We start from the raw sequence: 20,900 nt of genomic DNA on the forward strand, positions 1-20,900 counted from the left end.
GTATTTAACTACAATTTTTATTTTTATTGTTTTCTTTAAACAATTCAACGTCACAGCCTTGTAACAGGGTAGGCAGGTGTATTAAAATAGTGCGCTACGTGTATAAATGCTGATCTTGTTATATATCCTCACTATTCAAAATAATGTACTGAACTTTTAGGGCGGCAAAAACCTCACATATGAATAAGGCGCCGTTTGGATTGAAAATTGATATCAACTCATTTCATTTTATTTCATCATTATAATTTTTTTTAAATTTTTATACAAAATATAATAAAAAATTCAAAATAGTGCGCTACGTATATAAATGCTGATCTTGTTATATATCCTCACTATTCAAAATAATGTACTGAACTTTCAGGGCGGCAAAAACCTCACATATGAATAAGGCGCTGTTTGGATTGAAAATTGATATCAACTCATTTCATTTTATTTCATCATTATAATTTTTTTAAATTTTTACACAAAATATAATAAAAAATTCAATTTTTTTAAATCACAAAATAATAATAATATTCTAATAATATTTTATTCAACTCAACTCATATCATTCCATATCTCAATCCGGCCCTAAGTCTACTAGCAAACCTGTTAAATAATACACTAAACACACTGTTGATGATGTATAAGTCTGACACATTATTCTACATAAAAAAAATATTGGTATAACCATTTTACGCACATAATGGGTCCCTAAAATATATAGTATGTTACACACCAAGTAAGTGTGAGAAATAAAAAGAAAAAGAAAATAAAAGAACCTACCACACCCGTGTATCAAATTAAAATTAGAAAAAATATGTAGCAATTACATTTCAAAGTCAATTAACAATAGCCATGTCCTTCCCATCCTAACCTTATTCAGTTATTTGCATGAAAATCTCTGTATACGTTTGTGTGCATTAGTGCAATTCTTTTTATATACTCTGACAGTTGATCCTCCTAAAAATATCGGAGATTCTTTTTTTCTCCCATCAATTAGAATGAATAATCAATTTCTTGGCGACCAAGCGAATGCCAGCATTTTGCAGATAATCATATGCATCCAAGGAAAAGAATGCATCCACAAAGGTCCCGGAAGTGAACATAGTATCAAGCTCTTCTGCATCAAATTTACTGAACACAAGCCTTTGAACCGCACCGGATGTTTCTTTTTGATACATCTCAGTCCCATAAACGGCAATATCCCCACATTCAGCAGTTGGTATGCTATTGTTACAAAGGAAATACACACCAAATCAGATGACTCTTCAATTAAAAACTTGACAACACTTTTTTTTTTTTGTCAAAATTAAGAAAATTTTTAAAAATGCAGAGAATGCACAAACCAAGTACACAAGGTCATAGAAGAGACAAGGAAGTAAAGGGAAGAACTTGACAACACTAAAGTTAATACTTTATGTGCTAGCAAGTTATAAGACAAACACAAGAAAGAGAAATCTGAAAGACAATGACTGCGATTATATAACTCAAATGGTTGCAACTGTTAAATTCCTTCTTGCCTTGTTTTCAAAGTAACCGAATGAATCATATCTATAAAAATCACTATACTTTGATATATGATTTAGTTTCCTTTTCATCCTCTTAGAGAAACTAAGACAAACTTAACTATAAGCTGACATGTTAAAAAGCATGTATGAAAGAGCATGCAGATTTCTTTGGGTAAGTGTTAAATTAACATATGTTGTGTCTTTTACTGTGTGCTTTTTACATGCTAAATAGACATTCACAAGTAAAACGAAATCTAATCTTGATGATACTGATTAATAAGGTTCCTTTGTTTTACCTTCTAAGAGAGGAGAGAGAGAGAGCGAGAGAGAGAGAGAGAGAGAGGAGTACTTACTGCAATCTCACCGTAGGGTTGTTAACGAAGCCATTTTTCCTGCTCACAACTGGCTTCCATTCAGAGCTGCTACCAGAATCCAAGGAGAGCTTCTGTGCTATTGCATCACATGCATCAAGAACCTTACATAAACTTTGTGATGCATTAACCACAAAGTTCAAACGCGGTCGGCCAGCATGATCAACAAACTTCATACTTAAACCAAACCGCACTTTCAACCGAGTACAACAAAGTTGCAAAATTGCACCTTCGTGCAGCAATTGTATCTTTTGACTCCCACAATGAAATGGAACAAAACATGCGCCTATAGCAGAAATAGAAACTTCATCAGGCTCTAAAAAGCCCCCTGAGTTGCAGCAACCATTGGAGATGGGAGCTGTGGAAGTAATCTCAGAAGACTCCAGCATTTCTTCCATGGTGGTGTTGGTTTGAAGGGATTCAGATTCAATCCTTAGCAGGCCCATGTCAAAAGGATCTTGTCGAGATGTATTCGAGATGCTGTCAGTCATAGGTGATAATATCGGACGAGTTTCCACCTTTTGTTGATTCGTTCGAGATAGCATCAGATCATTTTTTAACGTGGAACTTGATGAGGGCATATTCTTGCATAGGCTCACGCCATCTGGAGATGAATTTGCATTTCTGTGACTTCTTGCAGTAGCATTTGGAGAAACCCAACCGTTTGCCGTGAATGTATCTGGCAGGCTTGACTCCTGCATTTTTACAGATTTTTGTCAATTATACCATAAACAACCTTATAAAACATGCAATGCGACCAGCAACTCTACTTAGTCTCAATCAATGTCACCAGGATGGACATAACGCTTGTCCTGCCAAGTAATCACAGATGGGTCATCTGAGCTCACAACATACAGTAAGGAAAACTGGTAAAACTTTGAAAGACAGTCAGACCCATATTAAAGGATAAAAGAATGATTACGTCAAAAGATTGCATTGAAATACAAAAAGATAAAAGAAAAATTATTACATTAGACTCCATTGATTCTTCCCAGTGGTGCCTCTGTATTTCAGGTCTTAGGCAATCTGAGTGCAATTTCGAGAAAGAAGATGGATGCCAAAGTAAGCCCATTATATATATATATATATATATATATATATATATATATATATATAGCGATTATTCTTTTATGTCATGATGTATGATAGCATTGCCAAAAAGTTTTGAGTAATAATGTCAAACTCATGGTGGGCAAACAGATCTGGTGCTATATTTATTTAATTTACAAAGTAATCTGTTAAGATATCAAGAGTAGTGGCGTGCACTCAAGAATAGGTTCTATAACTTTCAAATTTATAGAATTACCAAGAATAAAACTGTCGCACAATACTTGAGAACTTCAAGATTCATCCGAACGTCATCCAAGCTCCTGAAGAACCATAAATAGTTTTGAGGAAACACAAATTTGGGCAAGTCTAGAAGCATAGTGGGAGTAAAAAAGTTCCTTGCAGGTTTGTAGAACACCTGTGTGTTTGCTGTCCAAGACCAAAATAACTGGCAAGAGTGGCCATCTGAAACGAAAAATACAGTATATCAATACTTCGAAGTTTTACGTCAATTGCACTTAAAATACAACTAGCCTCAAACTTCAACATGACTCGATTTCTCGGACCATGCATAGACAGATATAATAAATATATTAAGGAAACCATTAATAAATTGATAAAGTTAAGAAAATTCACAGGATTGCTAATACACATGACCGGGTACAGAGACTCCAAAGATATGAAAAATCTGTCATACAATTTGCTAACTGCAGTCATGTCTAACTAAATTTTCATCAATAACCTAACACAGATACAAGCAGACAGCTCGATCAAGCTCCTGATTTTCTTCTTTAATTTTCTGTTACCTCCTTATGGTTTGGAAAGGAGGGGGGGGGGGGGGGGATGAAATCTCCAAACACTAAGAAAACATGATATTCCCCAGTACCAAAAAAACAAGAAAATCACAAATCGTATGCTGATGCAGAGATTAAGTGACATAGAATTATGATAATAACATAATACCCAGTATCTAAAAACAAAAATAAACGGGTGAAGAGAAGGCTATAGCCTTGTATGCCTCGTACGTATAATTGACTTCTGCCACTTTAAAGTTAATAAAATTAGATGACAGAAGATGCGAGAATCTTTTCTTTTAAATAACAAATATTCAATTCCCAAGGTGATCTCCAAATTGGAAATTTAAACATCATTCTTAGCAGCATAAAAAATAATGTAACAACCAAGGATGGCCAAGGCACATATGGATTTATATCCCAAAAGGACTAATCATTTTGGAGTATAAGCCCAGATGTGGCTTGAGTTTTGCTTGGGTCATTACAAATGGTATCAAAGTCAATCTCAGCCATAAGTGTATTGGATTTACCCCATACAAATTTAAAACGGGAGAAATTGTGATACCCAAGATTGTGTTAGGAGGCTAGCATACGAGATTCCACATTGCCTGGTAGGGCATAGTTCTTACAGTTCTAAGGATTCCAATGGGTTACAATCATCATTCACCACTCTACTGTACTCAATCTATGGTATTATAAATAGAAAAGAAAAGAAAAGAAGAAGAAAGAAAACCCAGTGATTCATGGAACATCATGCTCAACTTATCCTCAGTTTTTTAATCCTTTTTATGGTAATGGACGTGACTTCTAGCTCAGAAATGACTCCAAGCTTATTTTTAAATCCAAATAAGTAAAAATATTTTCATTTCTTGGGCATAGAATTTTTATTTTACTTTTGTATTGATCTATTCAAAAACTATCTTTTGGGAGTCTGTAATAATTATCATTCAATAAGATGCTCTGAGTTTCATCAAGAACATAAAGTTTTATACCTTCATGTCACCAGCTCTCCTTCCAAACTTCTGAGTCAACAACGGCAATGAATCAATTGTGCCCTTTGGCTCTGGTGCTGGTCTACCAATCTCTGCAAATGCCTCCTGTATTCGTCTACAATCGAACTTCAGTATATTGTGACCTGCCCAAATCCGTCCTATACACAAAATAAAAACAAGATTTTAATTTATAAAAAAATATAAGATGTAATAAAAAATAAGACCTAAAACCATAATGTTAATCTGTCTTTCTTATGTGGCAACTTCAAAAATGGGCAAGTCAGAAGAGGAAGATGATAAATGTGATTATGAAAATGTTAACCATTGTCTTTATTTTTCCACTTTTAAAAAGTGATAGAATGACAAATAGGATAATAGAAATTTTATATCCATAGAGTTCTCCTCCAACTGGATAAGAGGAAATTCTTCCAGCAAATTTTATCGAACTGTCGTCTTAAAAAGATTAATTGTTAATCCCAGTGTCCCTGCGTCCCTGAGCATGCTCGCATAAAATTTAATAAAGTGAGTGAGTGAGAAGAATTCCTAGTTTGGAGGACCTCTGTCAGTTTTAATTAGTCATAAGAGATAAATGATAGGCATACCAACCACTGAATTTGGAAATAACATGTAGTATTCAAAGAAATGAACTAGACTCAGAATTTAACATCATAATCCTGGCTGACAGTCCAGGATCACATAGTAAAAGAGAAGACATGCGTCCAACAAGTAAGCGAAATAATAATAGTTGGCCATAACGGAGCTGAGAAAATGCAGAGGGTAAAAACGTTTGCAAGAATAATTTTTTTATTCTTTTTAATTATTTGGTCTGTGGCCGAGAAGAGGTGATTCTCACTTTAACAGACCCTAATTCAAGTGCTTAGCATGGTTAGTGTCTTTCATATTTCCTCGGATTCGTAGTTACCAAACAGACGGTAAGCTCTAACTTTGTCTAGCAATTTTTTTATTTTTTGATAAGTAAAGATTAAGGTCTTAGTCTAGCAATTGAGATAACCGTAGCCTTAAAAGCAAAGTTATTGTTCATTCAACCAGTTTCTCAGCAGCCAAAACGGAGAGAGTGAGTGACTGACCGTGGAGAATGTCGTAGACCCGATCGGCGACCTCTCGGAAGGTCGGGCAGGAAACAACGGCCTCCCGGGTGATGCCGTTGCAGCGTACGGAAAAGGAGGAGATGAGAGAGAGGTCGGAGGGTCGGAGCAAGGTGGAGTAGCTGTACAGCTCCTCCAGTTTCCTGGGGCATACAAGGATGGCTCCGAACTCCAGGATGGCAAATCCCTGTCCGGGTCGGGTCGGCACAGTCGTCTCCACATCGAAGAAGGCGATTTCGGATCTTTCTTCACTGCTCCGCGTACCCATTTCCATTTTGGCCTAAAGATCGGTCGTCCAACTGCAATTGAAACAATGAAAGATAAAACAGTAAACTCTGCTGTACTTACACGTGTATGTATATATATATATAGAAGCACAGCTGCACAAGGAGGCAGCAGAGTTAGTTGGGTTTCTTCCCCTGTGGTGGCTTTGAGATCGAAGTATCGAACTCCACGTAACGAATATTCTTCTACTGTTGTTCGTGCCAAGCATCACTTCAAAATCATTTATATAGAAAAATCTTTTTTGGAGTTCGGTTTGCAAAGTACATTTTTTTTTATTGATATAATAATAAATACATGATTTGTTAAAAAATATTAAAATTAAAATTTTATATAAACTAAATTTTGTCGTACCAATAAAATAGAGAGCATGTTTTGTATACCACTTTTCAAGTAGAAAAACTTAATAAATATGCAAAAAAATATTTTAACAAATAAATATATAAAACAAGTTAATATTAATATAAAAACATTTCGAACACTATCAAATATTTACTAAAAGAGTCCAACTTAATATATTCAATTTATTTGTAATTTTGTACGACCCAAATCTGACATTCACTTTTTTTTTAACACTTGTTTTTTTAAATAAAATCAAATTTTGCTATAAAACTTTATTTTTTAAAGAAAGTTAAATTTTGCCACGATACGGTCACGTGTCTTCGGTTAATATTAAGGAGAAAAACAATTATCGAGCCGTCTTCTCTCTCCTAAGCTCCTACAACAAGGAGATATTATTTCTCAAAAGAGAAATTACACAACTCTACTTAATATAAAAATTTTATGTATTGTCATTTTCGAGAAGTTTTTATATATTTTGTTAATGTGATAGGTTATATTAAAAAAAATATTAAATTATGTTATATCAGTGAAGTGCATAAAAAATACGTAAAAATAATTATATATAACAAAATTTAATTTAATAAGTTTGATCGAAATTAAAAAAAAAAAAAAAAAAAAAAAAAAAAAAAAAAGCCCTTCTAAATTCTTACTATATATTCGATATGAATAAAAGTAGGGAAGCAGATAAGAAAAGCCTATGAATTGGAGAAGCTCGGCTACCGTATGACTTGGGAAAGTTCAGCCACAAAAGTTAAAACAGCTGGATGAACACTAGCTAGGTATCTAATTCCCTCTCCTTTGTGTACAACCAAAGCTTTGATAAAAGACCAAATTACAAGCAATACCAAAGGTACTGGATGGCCTTGCCCTAATCTCCACGTCTCTGTTTTTTTCACCTCAAATCCAAATGTTTGAATGGATTCCCAATTAAATCATCAACAAGCTAAAGATTACTGTCTTATGGTGGTATCAGACCCCGGTCCCTGAGATAATTTCTTCTAGCTTGGATTTGGATAAGGAAAATGTTAGTCCTTCCGCTTGCATTTATTGTTGTTTTTTTTATTTTTTTTTAACTTTGTGATTAAGGAATCGTTTTTTAATAATGTTGTGAATTTTAAAAAAATATTTAAGAGTGTTAAAAAAATACATATAAAAAAAAGTCAAAACAAAACACACCAAAATAACTAGCGGTAGAAGGAGCTACCAACAGTGGTTGTAGTGCCTTTTTTCTGTAATCTTTTAAGGAAAATGATACTCTCACCATTGGTTGTTATTGTTTGGTGTTATCGTTGGAATTTTTTATTTTATTTTTAAAATTTTATTTTTACTTAGTGATTAAGGAAGTATTTTTTAATAATATTGTGATTTTTTTATTCTTTTAAAAAACATGTGAAAGTGTTAAAAAATACATGTAAAAAAAAACAACAAAATAAAAAAGATCATTATGTCTAACAGTAGCTCCCAATGAGAGCTGTGAGCGGTGGATGTAGTATCATCCTTTGGATAAACGAGTTTGAATTTGGATTTGGATTTTCAATCAAGAGATTTAAAATGTAACCTATTTGTTAGAAAAACCCTGACGCAGAGGCCTATGACCCAGCCCATCAAACTAACTCTTACTTCTGTCTCTATCTTCAACTCAAAGACACAACCAGTTCCTTCTAGAAGTCTCTAACAGCTACCCCCTTCTTAGAAGACCTTACCCACAAGGTCGGGGTAACGTCATCGTAACTACTCTACAAAAACCCACGAAGAGTCTTCTTCTAGTGCACCACTCCATTTGACCAAAAGCTCAATCAAGGGGCGGTTCTAAAACCCTCTCATACGCTGGTCCAAGATCCTCTCAGGTTCAACACGAAAAGCTCCATGAGGATCCAGAGGAGGCAGATCTGGTGAAGGCATGATCGTGGAACACCAGATGGACCACCAAACCTGGGGGTAACTCCACCTTGTATGCTACGTTGCTAATCCGTTGTACTATTGTGAAGGGACCAAAGTAATGGGGGCATAGTTTGGAACTTTGGCATGTAGCGTCGTCCTTGTGGTGTGATTTTAGAAAATGAGTCTGGAATTACTGAACCTTTTAAAAATTTTTCTTTTCCTTCCTAGGATATAAAAGATTCCATGTTTAAAATTAAAATCTGCTTTGCAAATTAAAAGAGAGTTTACAGTGGAAATCATTCAATTAAATTACAAATTCCTTTTACAAAATACTCTTTCATACATTATATAAACATTGCCTAGACTTCTATCACATTTCTCTTGGGCCATGTCTATTTTGACTCTTCATCCTCATTTTGTTCTTGGGAGGGGGAGGGACATACATAAAAATAAAATAAGTCGAATACTCAGTAAGCATTACTTCATACTGTAAAAATATATTAACATAAGTCTTCATTGGTGCATTTATCATTCATCTACATACTTTACATAAAACATTTATTTCCTTGAAAAATATTAGAAGGTGGGGTTTAAAACATTTTCCATACCATTCCTTCATAAGGAGCTAAACGATTACACAATATTCAATTTAACTATCATTACTTTCCATTGGCTAGTACACACTGACACTGTTATGCCTCGTGTGTTGGGATTAGCGGTCTTTTGGATTTGGATTATGCCCGTGGCCATAGGTTGAGAATTCTTTTCGGTTAGGGGCAGCATTGGTTGCACTACCAATACTACTTACCCGGCATTACAATCTGCCCAGTCTATTGGTACCATCATTCATTTTAGTCATAGCCGTTACATAGCTTCATACATTAAAAGATTCATTCATTTCCTTTCCTTTCAGTCATTTCCTTTTGATTTCTTTCATTCATCAATCCATTTCATTTTATAAACATCATTTCATAGCACAAACATAAACATCATCAATAAACATCATTTCATAGCATAATTTAAAACCTCATTTCATAGCCTCATCTAAACATCATTTCATAGCCTCATTTAGGAGTCATTTGGATCGAGAAACTGTAATGCCCCGATCCTGAAGGTCTGGAGAGTTAGCTCTTAATACTTAACATCAAACTTCAATAACACAACTATAAAATCCTGAAAAACTCCATAAAATGTTAATCTATTTAATCAACCCAAATATCTATGTTCCTTTATGGGGACAACCAAGAAATTCTCAAATCATAAATTAAAAACTCTCCAAAACTTGAAAATATCCTTAACTCATCAAATCAAAATAACCAAAAATAAAACATTTTTCTAACTACGACTCTCAAATAAGCTTTTGTACCATTGGGCATTTATTCCATTACAGACATCACACCTTGCTAAAACTTCATACTCTTGTTCTCCAGATGAACCATCAAAATTATCTGAAAAATATATGGAAATAATGGGTGAGTTATCAACAACTCAGTAAGCAGAGGACATATACTAGTGTGTAAACATGAGCATTTATAGAGTTCAGAATGCAGAACAAAATATTTTCTTTTAGAATGCAGAATCAGAATATTGTTTTTAAAATGCAGCGTCAGAGTATGTTATTAAAAATATCAGAGTGAAAGTTCAAAAATATTCATAATCAAAATCTCTTTGGCATAACATAAACTGAAACATCACATCCTATCTTATCATATCAGAACAAATACAATTTTTAACCCACGTGGTAGGGTTGTGCAAACCCCGGTAGCTAATCGAGCAGAAACAGAATGTGAATCTTCCCCTTGTTCATTCTTGGAGCCCCGAGTGTGCACATAGGAAAGACCACGCAGAAAACCACTTTGTTTCCAAAGTGGGTACACCAGAAACAGAAAAATTGATACCAACCCGAACAGAGGCCACAGTTTTACACCCGTGGTGAGATCAGAACGGAACAGAAACAAAAATAGAATGTTATGCCAGAGGTTTTCAGAAATCACATCAGATCATATCAGAGTACAGAAAATCTTCAGAACAGAACAAAATCATATCACAATATAATTTATGCACAAAATTTCATATTCGCTCTCTTTTTCAAAGTTCAGAAACAAAATATCAAAAATAAGCTCATGTCTACACCAGTCATGACAGAAAATAATTTCTTCTTAAATAGAATCTCATGAGTAATGTAGAACAAATAACTGAGGTAGTTCAAATTTATTTTCATAATCAAATATGTATATTTTTCAAAAATCAACATCAGCTCATTTTATTTTAATGCAAAGTCTAGCATAGGAACCCCGCTTACCTGAATTTCTTAACTTAACAAAATTTTTCCTCAGCAGTACTGAACAAAAATCAATCGTCACCTATAAAATAGTCACATACTCCCATAAATTTTCAATCAAACACGTATATCAATACTTAAACCTGAAATACTACATAACCTAATTTTCCTTAAAAAAAAAAAACAATCTACAACTCTTACAAACCTAAAATATAATCATTTCCCAAATTACCTTGATATCAATTAACACCTCCGACTTATACATTAAAATCTAAAATATTTCTTTAAAAATACAATTTTTGTATCTATATAAAGAAAAACTAGATTTAGTTTAAAAAAATATAATTACAAATTTTCTAAAAAAAACGTTGAGACCCAAGGATAAAATTTAGTGAATTCACGTCCAAAAAAAAAAAATATATAAAGACATGCTTAGGCGTATAAATCAAGGGTAAAATTGTAATATGCCTGTTCGAAAACCATCCCTAACTTTACGTAAAGGGCAATCTTTCTATTTCTTTGTTTGCAGGGAAGACCCAGGTCGTGCGATGGAGGCTCACCGTGGGGCGGGAGGGGGGAGGGGGAGCTGCGAGGTGGCTGAGACATGGGCAGGACAGAGCGGCTGCGCACTGAGAGGGAGAGGGATGAGCGAGAGACAGAGAGACGGAGAGCGCACCATGTCTCAACAATTGTGGAGCATACACAACAACTGTGGAGCATACACTACGTGAGACACAACAATTGTGACACGTAGAATACGTGGGGCCACAACAATTGTGGAGTACGTATTAACGCACTTACAGCTGGTAGAGACACCTGTGTTGTGATGCGGTAATCGACAAGGACATACGGCTCAAGGGGACCCGTGTAGCACCCGTATGGTCACTTTATTAAATAAGTCTATTGAATAAGATTACGTAATCATGGAAACCCCATAAGATAAGAATACATAATCGTGGTAACTCTATGAGATAAGATTATGCAATCATGGTAACCCCATGAGATAAGACTACAAGTTCATGTTTATGTCATGTTATGTTCAAGTTCTCGTTTATGTCAGGTTATGTTCACGTTCAAGTTATTTATATTCATGTTCCAAGTTCATGTATTTCACGTTCAAGTCATGTTTCACATTATGTTATGTTCAAGTTTACGTTCATGCCAAGTTTCAAGTTTATGTCATATCAAGCTAAGTTTCAATTTCAGTTCAAGCCATGTCAGCTCATGCCATGTTATGTCAGGTCACGTTATGCATATTATTTCATGCCATGTTATGTCAAGTCACGTTATGTTTATTATTTCATGACATGTTATGTCAAGTTATGTTTTGTTTACTATTAACTGGAGTTGTGCATTCATGCCTTTATTGCCATGCATGCATCATTAACCTGTGTGGGAGTTTCCTGTTAACTTAGTGAGATTTGTAATCAAATCTCACTGTGGTAGTCTCAATTACCATTCCCCCCAAATGGTAGACTTTGTTACAGGATCTGAAGGAGAATCGAGAATCGACCAACTGGAAACGGTCGACTAAGCGACGGTGCGACGTAGATGGTAGTACAGTAGTTACCTCAGATTACTACTTGTATTTGTGGAGTTCAATCTCCAGCACTCTTTTGATCACAACCATTTTGGATTAGTGTTGTGATCTCAGTTGTTTAGTATGTCATTATGTATGAAGTTTGTTTTAAGTATTTGAGATATTTCAGTTTGGTGCATATTATTGCTAAAGAAAAAAAATTATCCATTGCGAATATTGTATAATGCTAGATGCATGTTAGGATGTCATGAACGGGGGCAGGTAACCTTGTGTTGCATGTCTCGACACTTCAAATGTTCTTCCGATCCCAAGCGGAATTTGGAGGTGTCACAATTATTCCAATATGTAGTATAGCATGAAAATGTATCTTGTTCATAAAAATGCATGTGCATCGAAGTAAGAAAGATGATGAAAATGTTTTGATTGCAAAGGAAAGGACATGAATGTCTCATGCGTTATGCTTCAAGCGATGCTTTAAATGAGTTTTAAAATGTCCCTATGAACTTATGCTTTTAAATGACGCGAAGAAAGTGTTTTAAAATGTCCCTATGAACTGATGCTTTAAATGACAAGAAGGAATGTTTTAAGATATCCCTATGAACTGATATTAAATTGTCCCTATGAACTGACGTTTTATGGATGCCATGAAAATGATGTTTAAGCTCATGCTTTTAAAATGATGTTTTCTTCATGAATGCACTGTTAAATGAAAAGATGATGTTTATGTTCATGCTTTTAAATGATGTTTTTCATGAACGAACTGTTAACTGATGAAAAGGACTGAAATGAATGAATGAATGAATGCTTTATTGTATGAAAATACGTAACGACCATATGAATTAAAAGGGTACCAAAGGAATGGGCAGATTGCAATGCCGAGTAAGTAGTACCGGTAGTGCACCTAGTGCTGCCCCCTGACTGAAACGGATTCTCAACCTGTAGCCACAGGCGGAATCCAGGTCCAAAAGAATACTGCAGAAACATACCGCCAGTCAATCAAATAAATACGGATACTGCTCTCTCATGACAGCTTCTCTCTCCCAAAAGAAATCCTGAGCCAACGGATCGCCCCATGACACCTTCACCAAAGGTATTGTCTTAGACCTTAACCTTTGCTCTTTCCCATCCACAATCTGCGTCGGTGCAACTTCATAAGAAAGATTAGGCCAAAGTTCAATATGTTCAGGGTCGACAAAACGTGGCTCTGGCTGTCCAAAACTCTTCTTCAAAGACGACACATGGAACACATCATGGACATCCCCAAAATAATTCGACAGGGCAACTCTATAAGCAACTAGCCCAACTTTCTCTATAATTTGGAAAGGACCAACATACCTCGGACTAAGCTTTCACTTCTTTCCAAAGCGCTTAACCCCCATCATCGGAGAGATTTTAAGGTAAACCCAATCACCTATCTCAAATGATAAGTCTCTTCTCCTTGTATCTGCATAACTCTTTTGGCGACTTTGGGCTTCCGCCATTTTAGTCCTTATAAATTGAACTTGATCCTTCATTTCTTGAATTATCTCAGGACCAATCAATTTACTTTCGCCAACTTCATCCCAACACAACGGTGATCTACACTTCCTCCCATACAAAGCTTCATACGGGGCCATCTGAATGGAGGAATGAAAACTGTTATTGTAAGCAAACTCAATTAGCGGCAGGTGATTCTCCCAACTCCCCTGAAATTCCATGACACACGCACGCAACATATCCTCAAGAGTCTGGATAGTACGCTCTGATTGACCGTCTGTCTGTGGATGATATGCAGTACTAAACTTCAACTTAGTGCCTAAAGCTGCCTGCAAACTCTTCCAAAAATGGGACGTGAACCGCGGGTCCCGATCTGACACGGTACTCTTGGGCACTCCGTGCAAACGCACTATCTCCTTAACATACAACCGAGTCAACTTACCCAAAGAGTCAGTGTTATTGATAGGCAAGAAATGGGCACTCTTGGTCAACCGGTCAACAATCACCCAAACTGAGTTCTTTCCACTAGGAGTCCTCGGCAAACCCACAACAAAATCCATAGAAATATCATCCCACTTCCACTCATGAATAGGGAGAGGTTGAAGCCTACCAGCAGGTCTTTGATGTTCAGCTTTAACTTGACGGCATGTGGCACATTTCTCAAAAAACATTATGGCGATATCCAACATACTCGTATTAGTCCTCTAGCGGCACATCACGACCAGTATTCCTAGATGACTATGCTAACCAAAATCTTATTTTCCACAAGAACCTTAATACAATATCCAGAAAATTCCAATGATCAATAGCTCCATACAATAATCCATGCTAACCTCAATCAGCTCCTATGCTACAACTTCTAAACCTCCATTGAATTCTACCTTTGGTAACCTAATGACCACTTCCAAGGTTAACCATCAATAACAAATTGCACAACCAAAAGATTAATCTCCAACTACAAGCATCATCTAAAAATTCAAGTCACCACTAATTCCTCAAGATCAGCACAAAATCCGAACTCCTAACTACAACCACAAATATCATGCTTCTGCTGCACACTCTGATAATTCGCCACATGCATAAAATTTATGTCCTCATAAAAACTAGCACCATCGAGTACAAGGTGGCTCCCTACCTACTAACCAGAAAACTCTTACCACCTTTTGGTAGAAAATACTCTTTTTCCCAACACCAGGAGTTATCACTCATATTCCTCAATTAACTCCTGTTGCCTTGATCAAAATCAATATTCCGCAAAATACATCTATGATCATAGACAGAAAACCAACCTTAGCATCCCAAATTGAAAATAAGCAACCTCAACTCAAAATATATCCGTCTCATCTACGATAAGGAACATGCCTTAAAAAGATTTGATTTCAACTCGACCAATCAAAAAGAGCACCTATAAACTTCTATCCAATAATCTAAACCCAAAGGCTCATCACCGACATTCAGGATAACATCTACTCTAGCGGTGACTAAACTTATTACGAACCATCATTGACTTCACCAAAACATTATCAAAACCTATTTGATAACTCGCCCGCCTACTTCTACTCCTATAAGCTAGTATTAGTACGACTAATTCCTTCAATAACACATCACTATTAAACCTCAAGGCCAGCCATATTGCTCAAATCATCAATCCGCCAAAAGCCAATGCAAATCACCCAAGGATCCTAATGCTTGATTAACTCACATACTTGATCATATTATTCATCGCTAATGCCTAAGCTTCAACTTCCAAGATCTTATCATACACCAAACATGACGACCCATCAATCTCTCTTCAAGTTAAATAACAATGTCCTAATAACAATGTCCTTAATTCAACCAACTGGATGCTCAATCTCCAAAGAAAGTATAACCTCAAAATTTAAATTCCTAGGTAACCTCAAGTCACAATTAATTCCTATAGATAATCACAATAATTATTGTCAACCATCATTCCATTGAGTAATCCATTTCGACTACACACTCTGATTGACTCACCAAAAATTCCAAACCAAAATCTCTTGAATTTAATACTATTGTATTTATTTATCTTCAACACCTACCCAAGACACTTCTTCCGAGCCAAAAATGAGACAAGGACCCCTGTACTCTCCGAAATGCATACACACTCACCACTACTACGCATCGGTCTCATGCACACTTAGCTAGAACCAATAATTCTCCAAACGTGCAAGTGATCTGTCACTACCATTTCCATCATCCGGGCCGGCCTATATCCTCGAAATCAACGAGAATCATTTCCTACGTCCGCACCATCTATTATTCCTTAAAATTGATATGGATTAAATCCTCAACCTGTCACTAACCTCGAGTTAAAAACAATCATTATCTAAACTAGATTAACATCTTCAATCCTCGAAAAATACACAAACTAGATCATTACCTTCCATCTCCAAAGAAGTTCTCTCTTAAAATTTCTTATATCAGTAACTCAACTCTGATCAATCCCAATTTAATGGTTACCAACTAATCAATTGATAGAATAGACCAAGCTAGCGTACCAAGTCTACAAAACTAAGAACTCAAATCTTATTATAATTCAACCCTTCAACTCTGCAATTTTAAAACCTTAAAATAGATAAAAATCATTTCCCAAAACCTTGAAGATCCATGACCTTAAATCTAAAACATTCACCTTATAAAACTTGTAAATTCTAAAACCCCGAATGTTACCAAATTGCTTATCAAGGTCGACAAGATCGAAAACTTCTAATCTAAGTAATCTCTCAATTGCTTGTTGAACCTACTACCTTAAATCCAATAAACTTATTTTCTAAAAACTATGAGGCCTCAAACCTTAGGTGACTTTCTCAAAAATCTAACCTTGGAATTCGTTGAACTTACAACCCCCTACTCCATAAACTCACTACATAATTTCTACGGAGGCTACGAACTCAATTAACCTAAGCGATTTAAAACTATTTCCCTCCTCAGTTGCGACTTGAGTTCTTACTCCAAAGAGTTCACCCAGATCATGCCGTTCCCTTCAAGCCTCGATATTAAAACAAACCAGTTGCCAAGAGTTTAGGCCTACTACACTAAGTGTTCAAGTCTAACAATGACAATCACAATCATACCATCTTCCTGCCATAGCACAACTCTTAACCCGCTTTTCAACTTCGAACAAAACAAAATAAAATAAAATTTCATAAATAAATAATATACAACAAAAAGAATGAAACCAACAATAAAATATCATAAGATAAAATGAATAAAACAAATGAAATAGTGCACAATAAAATAATTAATAAATAAATAAAATAAAATAAAATAACCTGGCATAAAATAAAACAAAAAATATAAAATAAACAAACAAGTAGTATACAATAAAATAAATAAAACCAACAAAATATAAAAACATAAATAAATTAAAACCATTAAAATAACATACTTCAAACCAAATAATTTCAAATCACAACTTTAAAACTTTCTGGTACTCCACCTATGAGACATGTGATTTTACCCAGAGCCGAACTGCTCTGATACCACCTGTGGCGCACCCGACCCCCATGTAAGGAGACACGGGAATTGAGATGCCATGATGGTGACAACAGGGTCATACATCCCAACGATAGTGCCAAGTGTGTGTACAAGCAATAGTGTACAATAAACAACGCAGCGGATAATTAAGTCAACTAAGTACCAGAATAGTTAATACAATTTAAACAATCAGTAAAAAGGTTTAAAAATTATACAGTCATCTAAAATAAATATTTTACTAGTCTCAAACCAAAACGAGTGATCCCAGATCACTCCTCGGGCGGAGCCGAATCCTCAGTCTCACCCTCAGCCTCAACTACATCGAAATTTGCGTTACCACAAAATGGTACCGCAGGTAAGTATAGACCAAACAACTACGAGATAAAAATACATTAATGCGACCAACATGCGTGCATATGATGAAATATGCCTTAGATCCAAAAATACTATTTTCTCCAAAAATAGATATTTTCAACACGCCAAAATCCCATTTTGGCCCAAAAATAATACTCTGTCATTTTTCCAGAAAATGACCCAAATTAATAAAACCTCATTTTCCCAGAAAAATGAATCACATAAAATCATTTTAATCAGCACACGCTATTTTTCCAGAAAACAGCCCATTATTCCATTAACCAATGCACCATGATCTCCCCTAGGGATCATCCGCACGTCCTGGCTTCGTAGCGATGCTCAGTTCCGCACCTAGCGCGTTCGTGGCCAAGCACCCACTAAGCAACGAACGATGCCCAGTTCCGCGCCCAGTGCGTTTGTGGCCAAGCATCCTCTAGCCCCCGCCAGCAGAGGGGCCACGGAGTCGGCACGAGACCATCTTGTCCGATCCAGTTGTCGCCCAGCGACAACCCAGGGGACGTCACTCAGTATATTCCGCTCCCGAGTGACCAGAGAAGCTCCACCGAGATAATGCCCCATCTCGGCTTGCGGTCGTGATACACACGCACCCAAAATCCTTTAACACATGAAAGCCCAGTTTTCATGAATCACATGAACATGAATGCATGTACACAAAAAATCAGTTTCCTTTACAAACATGATCATGCTTGCAATATGCCATGTACATGAACAACACCATACCAACAACCAACATTTCACAATACCAACCTAATAAACAACTCCGTCCACAATCCATTCAACCCCCGAACTCCTCGGACTCAGTCCGGCATGTCCAACCATATTACAATAATATGAGTTAGTGCAAAAATATATTTAAATTACTATAGTTCTTTGGAAAAATACTTACAGTGCTATATAATAATTTCCGAAGGATCATGGAGTTGCAAAAGGTGGCGACACAGCAACGTAACAGTGTAAAATACACTATGGCCGTGGGTCTCAAATACCCACTTTTGAATGGGGACAAACTAAGACCCGAAATTGATAGGGTAGGGCCTAGAGAGGTCGGTGAAGTCAATGGTGGCCGTGGGTGGCGGCGCAAATGGTGGTTTTAGGCCAAAGATGTCGAAATCGGAGATGGAGATAGATAGGCTTCACCGGTGACAGATCGGAGCTGGGGTTGGGTGTATTGGGTTGCTAGGAGGTCGAGGATGAAGTGGTGAAGAAATGGTGGCCGGTGGTGGCGCGACGGCGGCGCTGGAGTGAAGAGAGCGCCGCGGCATGGTGTGGTGCGTAGGGGCTATCAGCAGCGATGGAGGAGCTGGAAACGGAGGAAGGTGGTCGCCGGCCGGTGCGGAAGCTGATGGGAGGGGCGGTGAGGTGCACGGCGGCGCGCGGCGGCTGGGCTGGGAGAAGAGAGAAACGGGCGGGGAGAGAGGGAGCAAGGCCGCGCGGGAAGAGAGAGAGAGAGAGGAGAGAAAAGAAAGAGAAAAAGAAAAGAAAAAGAAAAGAAAAGAAAAGGGAAAAAGAAAAATGGAGGGAATGAAATGAGATCCAATCCCCACATCTTAGGTCACAAAAATGATCCAACGAAAATGATTTTAAAACAGCATCTCAATTAAAATAATTTAAACGTAATGATAAAATGAAAATAAAATATTTAAATCCAACAATCAATTAATTTAAAATAAAGAGAGATTCAAATGTATAACAGTAATTAATATTAAGGAAACATATCAAATTTAATTTTTCACAAACTAAAAATCATAAAAATAAACCCACTAAAAATCCGATAAACTTAAAATAAGTGTATAAATTTTTGAACAAATAAAAATAATCATTCAGTAAAAATACACTAAAATACGGGATGTTACAGGATCATTGAATGATGAACTCCCAAACCAAATCTGCAAAGCTTGAATGAAAGAATCCCATGTATGGAAGCTCCCTATCTCCTCGGCATCTTGAAATCAAACCAAAGCATTTCTATAAAAGGAAGGTATTAGAATTTTTTGATGACCTAGAATTGGGTTCGGTGCAGAATAGTGGTTCACTTTGTAAACCCAACCAATGGGATTTTCCCCATCAAATTTGGGGAAATCAAGCTTGATTGAGTGAAACTGCATTCCCCTCTGAAGCTCTTGAACTTTCAATCTGTAATTCTTCTTCATGCTTTCTGCTATGAGGGTGCTGTGAGTGGGGGCACACCATTCAAGGCTTCTAATAATAGATCCAATTTTTTTTAGCTAAATCATCCAGGGATTTCTGATGACTTTTGACTCTTTGTTCTTGCAGGTCTTGGAGTTGTTTCATCTCCAATACCAACTTCTTGAGCTCTCTGTACCTTGTGCCCTTTGCCATTGTTGAATGCTCCAGTCGCAGGATCTTTGGCTCTCATGCCAATTTTGTTAGAAAATGGAAATTGTAATAGATAAATTGTAACTAAGGAAACCTTATGATTTTTCACGGAAATTGGCACCTCCAATATGGTGTGAGCCTTGTATTTCTTCTCTGTAAGTTCTTCTCAGAACATTCTGCTTCACTTATAACCGAAAGAAAAATAGATTAATGCAAAAATTACTAAAGTGCCCTAAGCAGGATAATGGGCCCATCTAAAGTAATTCTATCTAGTACAATTTCTAAATCAAGCCCAGAGTTTATTACATAACCCTAACGCAGAGGCCCACGGCCTGACCCATCAGATTAACTCTTACTTCTATCTCTATCTCCAACTCAAAGACACGACTAGTTCCTTCTAGAAGTCTCTAACAAGTACCGAGCCTAAACTTTCCATTCCAAATCCATCTATCCAAACGTACCACTAGAGGTTTGATAGATGCAAATTTGTAACTTATAATATGGTCACTGTTTTTCTGGAATCTTTATATTGTAATGAAATAATTCATTCATCAAAAAAGAAAAGACAATGTTAGATAGTACTAATTATGTTTGGTTTGAATATGCTTCTTGTAGTAATCTTTGGGAATTGTACATTGTATTTGTAGAGTCTAATTAGAAAGGTTTGTTACATAGATAGATTACCTTTGAAAAAAAGTTTGATTCATTTGAATTTATCATCAGTGCCGTTATCTTCTTTGTTCGAATCTTACTTGTGTTGTTCTCTGAGATAACTTCGAGTTGTTTTTCCTAAGATAAGTTTAAATATTTATGTCTCTCAACATGCCCCCACAACTTCAACGGAAGCTTACGGACATTGAGGTTGTCCCGTAGATGACTGATTGTGTTGTTGGTAATGGCTTTGTGAATGTGTCAGTAAACTAATCCTTTAAGAAGATGATTTGAATGGAGACAACACCAAAAGAGACTTGATCTCTGATGTAGTGATAGTCAATGGAGATGACTTAGGTGAGAGAGTGAAAAATGATTTGGCTGCTAGGTACGTGGCACCAACATTGTCGCACCATAAAATTGGGGCTTGAGTATAT

The 20,900-nt window shown here is 36.2% G+C and overlaps 1 protein-coding gene across 1 annotated transcript; it reads right to left on the bottom strand.

The window, feature by feature from the left end:
• Window positions 1–752: 752 nt before the first annotated feature.
• On the bottom strand, window positions 753–6,258 carry LOC121237706 (protein NEN1-like). The gene is made up of 6 exons (XM_041134559.1): window positions 5,783–6,258; window positions 4,695–4,852; window positions 3,327–3,373; window positions 3,168–3,231; window positions 1,844–2,556; window positions 753–1,209 (listed from the first exon to the last, which is right to left on the bottom strand). Exons 1-6 carry the CDS (start codon window positions 6,072–6,074, stop codon window positions 975–977), a joined length of 1,509 nt encoding a protein of 502 aa, XP_040990493.1. The 5' UTR covers window positions 6,075–6,258; the 3' UTR covers window positions 753–974.
• Window positions 6,259–20,900: the final 14,642 nt, after the last annotated feature.

This window comes from Juglans microcarpa x Juglans regia, chromosome 6S (genome assembly GCF_004785595.1).
Source record: "Juglans microcarpa x Juglans regia isolate MS1-56 chromosome 6S, Jm3101_v1.0, whole genome shotgun sequence".
Classification (NCBI taxonomy): domain Eukaryota; kingdom Viridiplantae; phylum Streptophyta; class Magnoliopsida; order Fagales; family Juglandaceae; genus Juglans; species Juglans microcarpa x Juglans regia.

Excerpts from the sequence above, each read along its gene's own strand:
- LOC121237706 (XM_041134559.1), bottom strand. The coding sequence starts at position 6,074 with ATGGAAATGGGTACGCGGAGCAGTGAAGAAAGATCCGAAATCGCCTTC. Across the intron at positions 4,853-5,782 it reads GGTCTACGACATTCTCCACG|GACGGATTTGGGCAGGTCAC; the intron begins GTCAGTCACTCA and ends TTTTGTGTATAG. Across the intron at positions 2,557-3,167 it reads GTGCGACAGTTTTATTCTTG|GAGTCAAGCCTGCCAGATAC; the intron begins GTAATTCTATAA and ends GTAAAAATGCAG.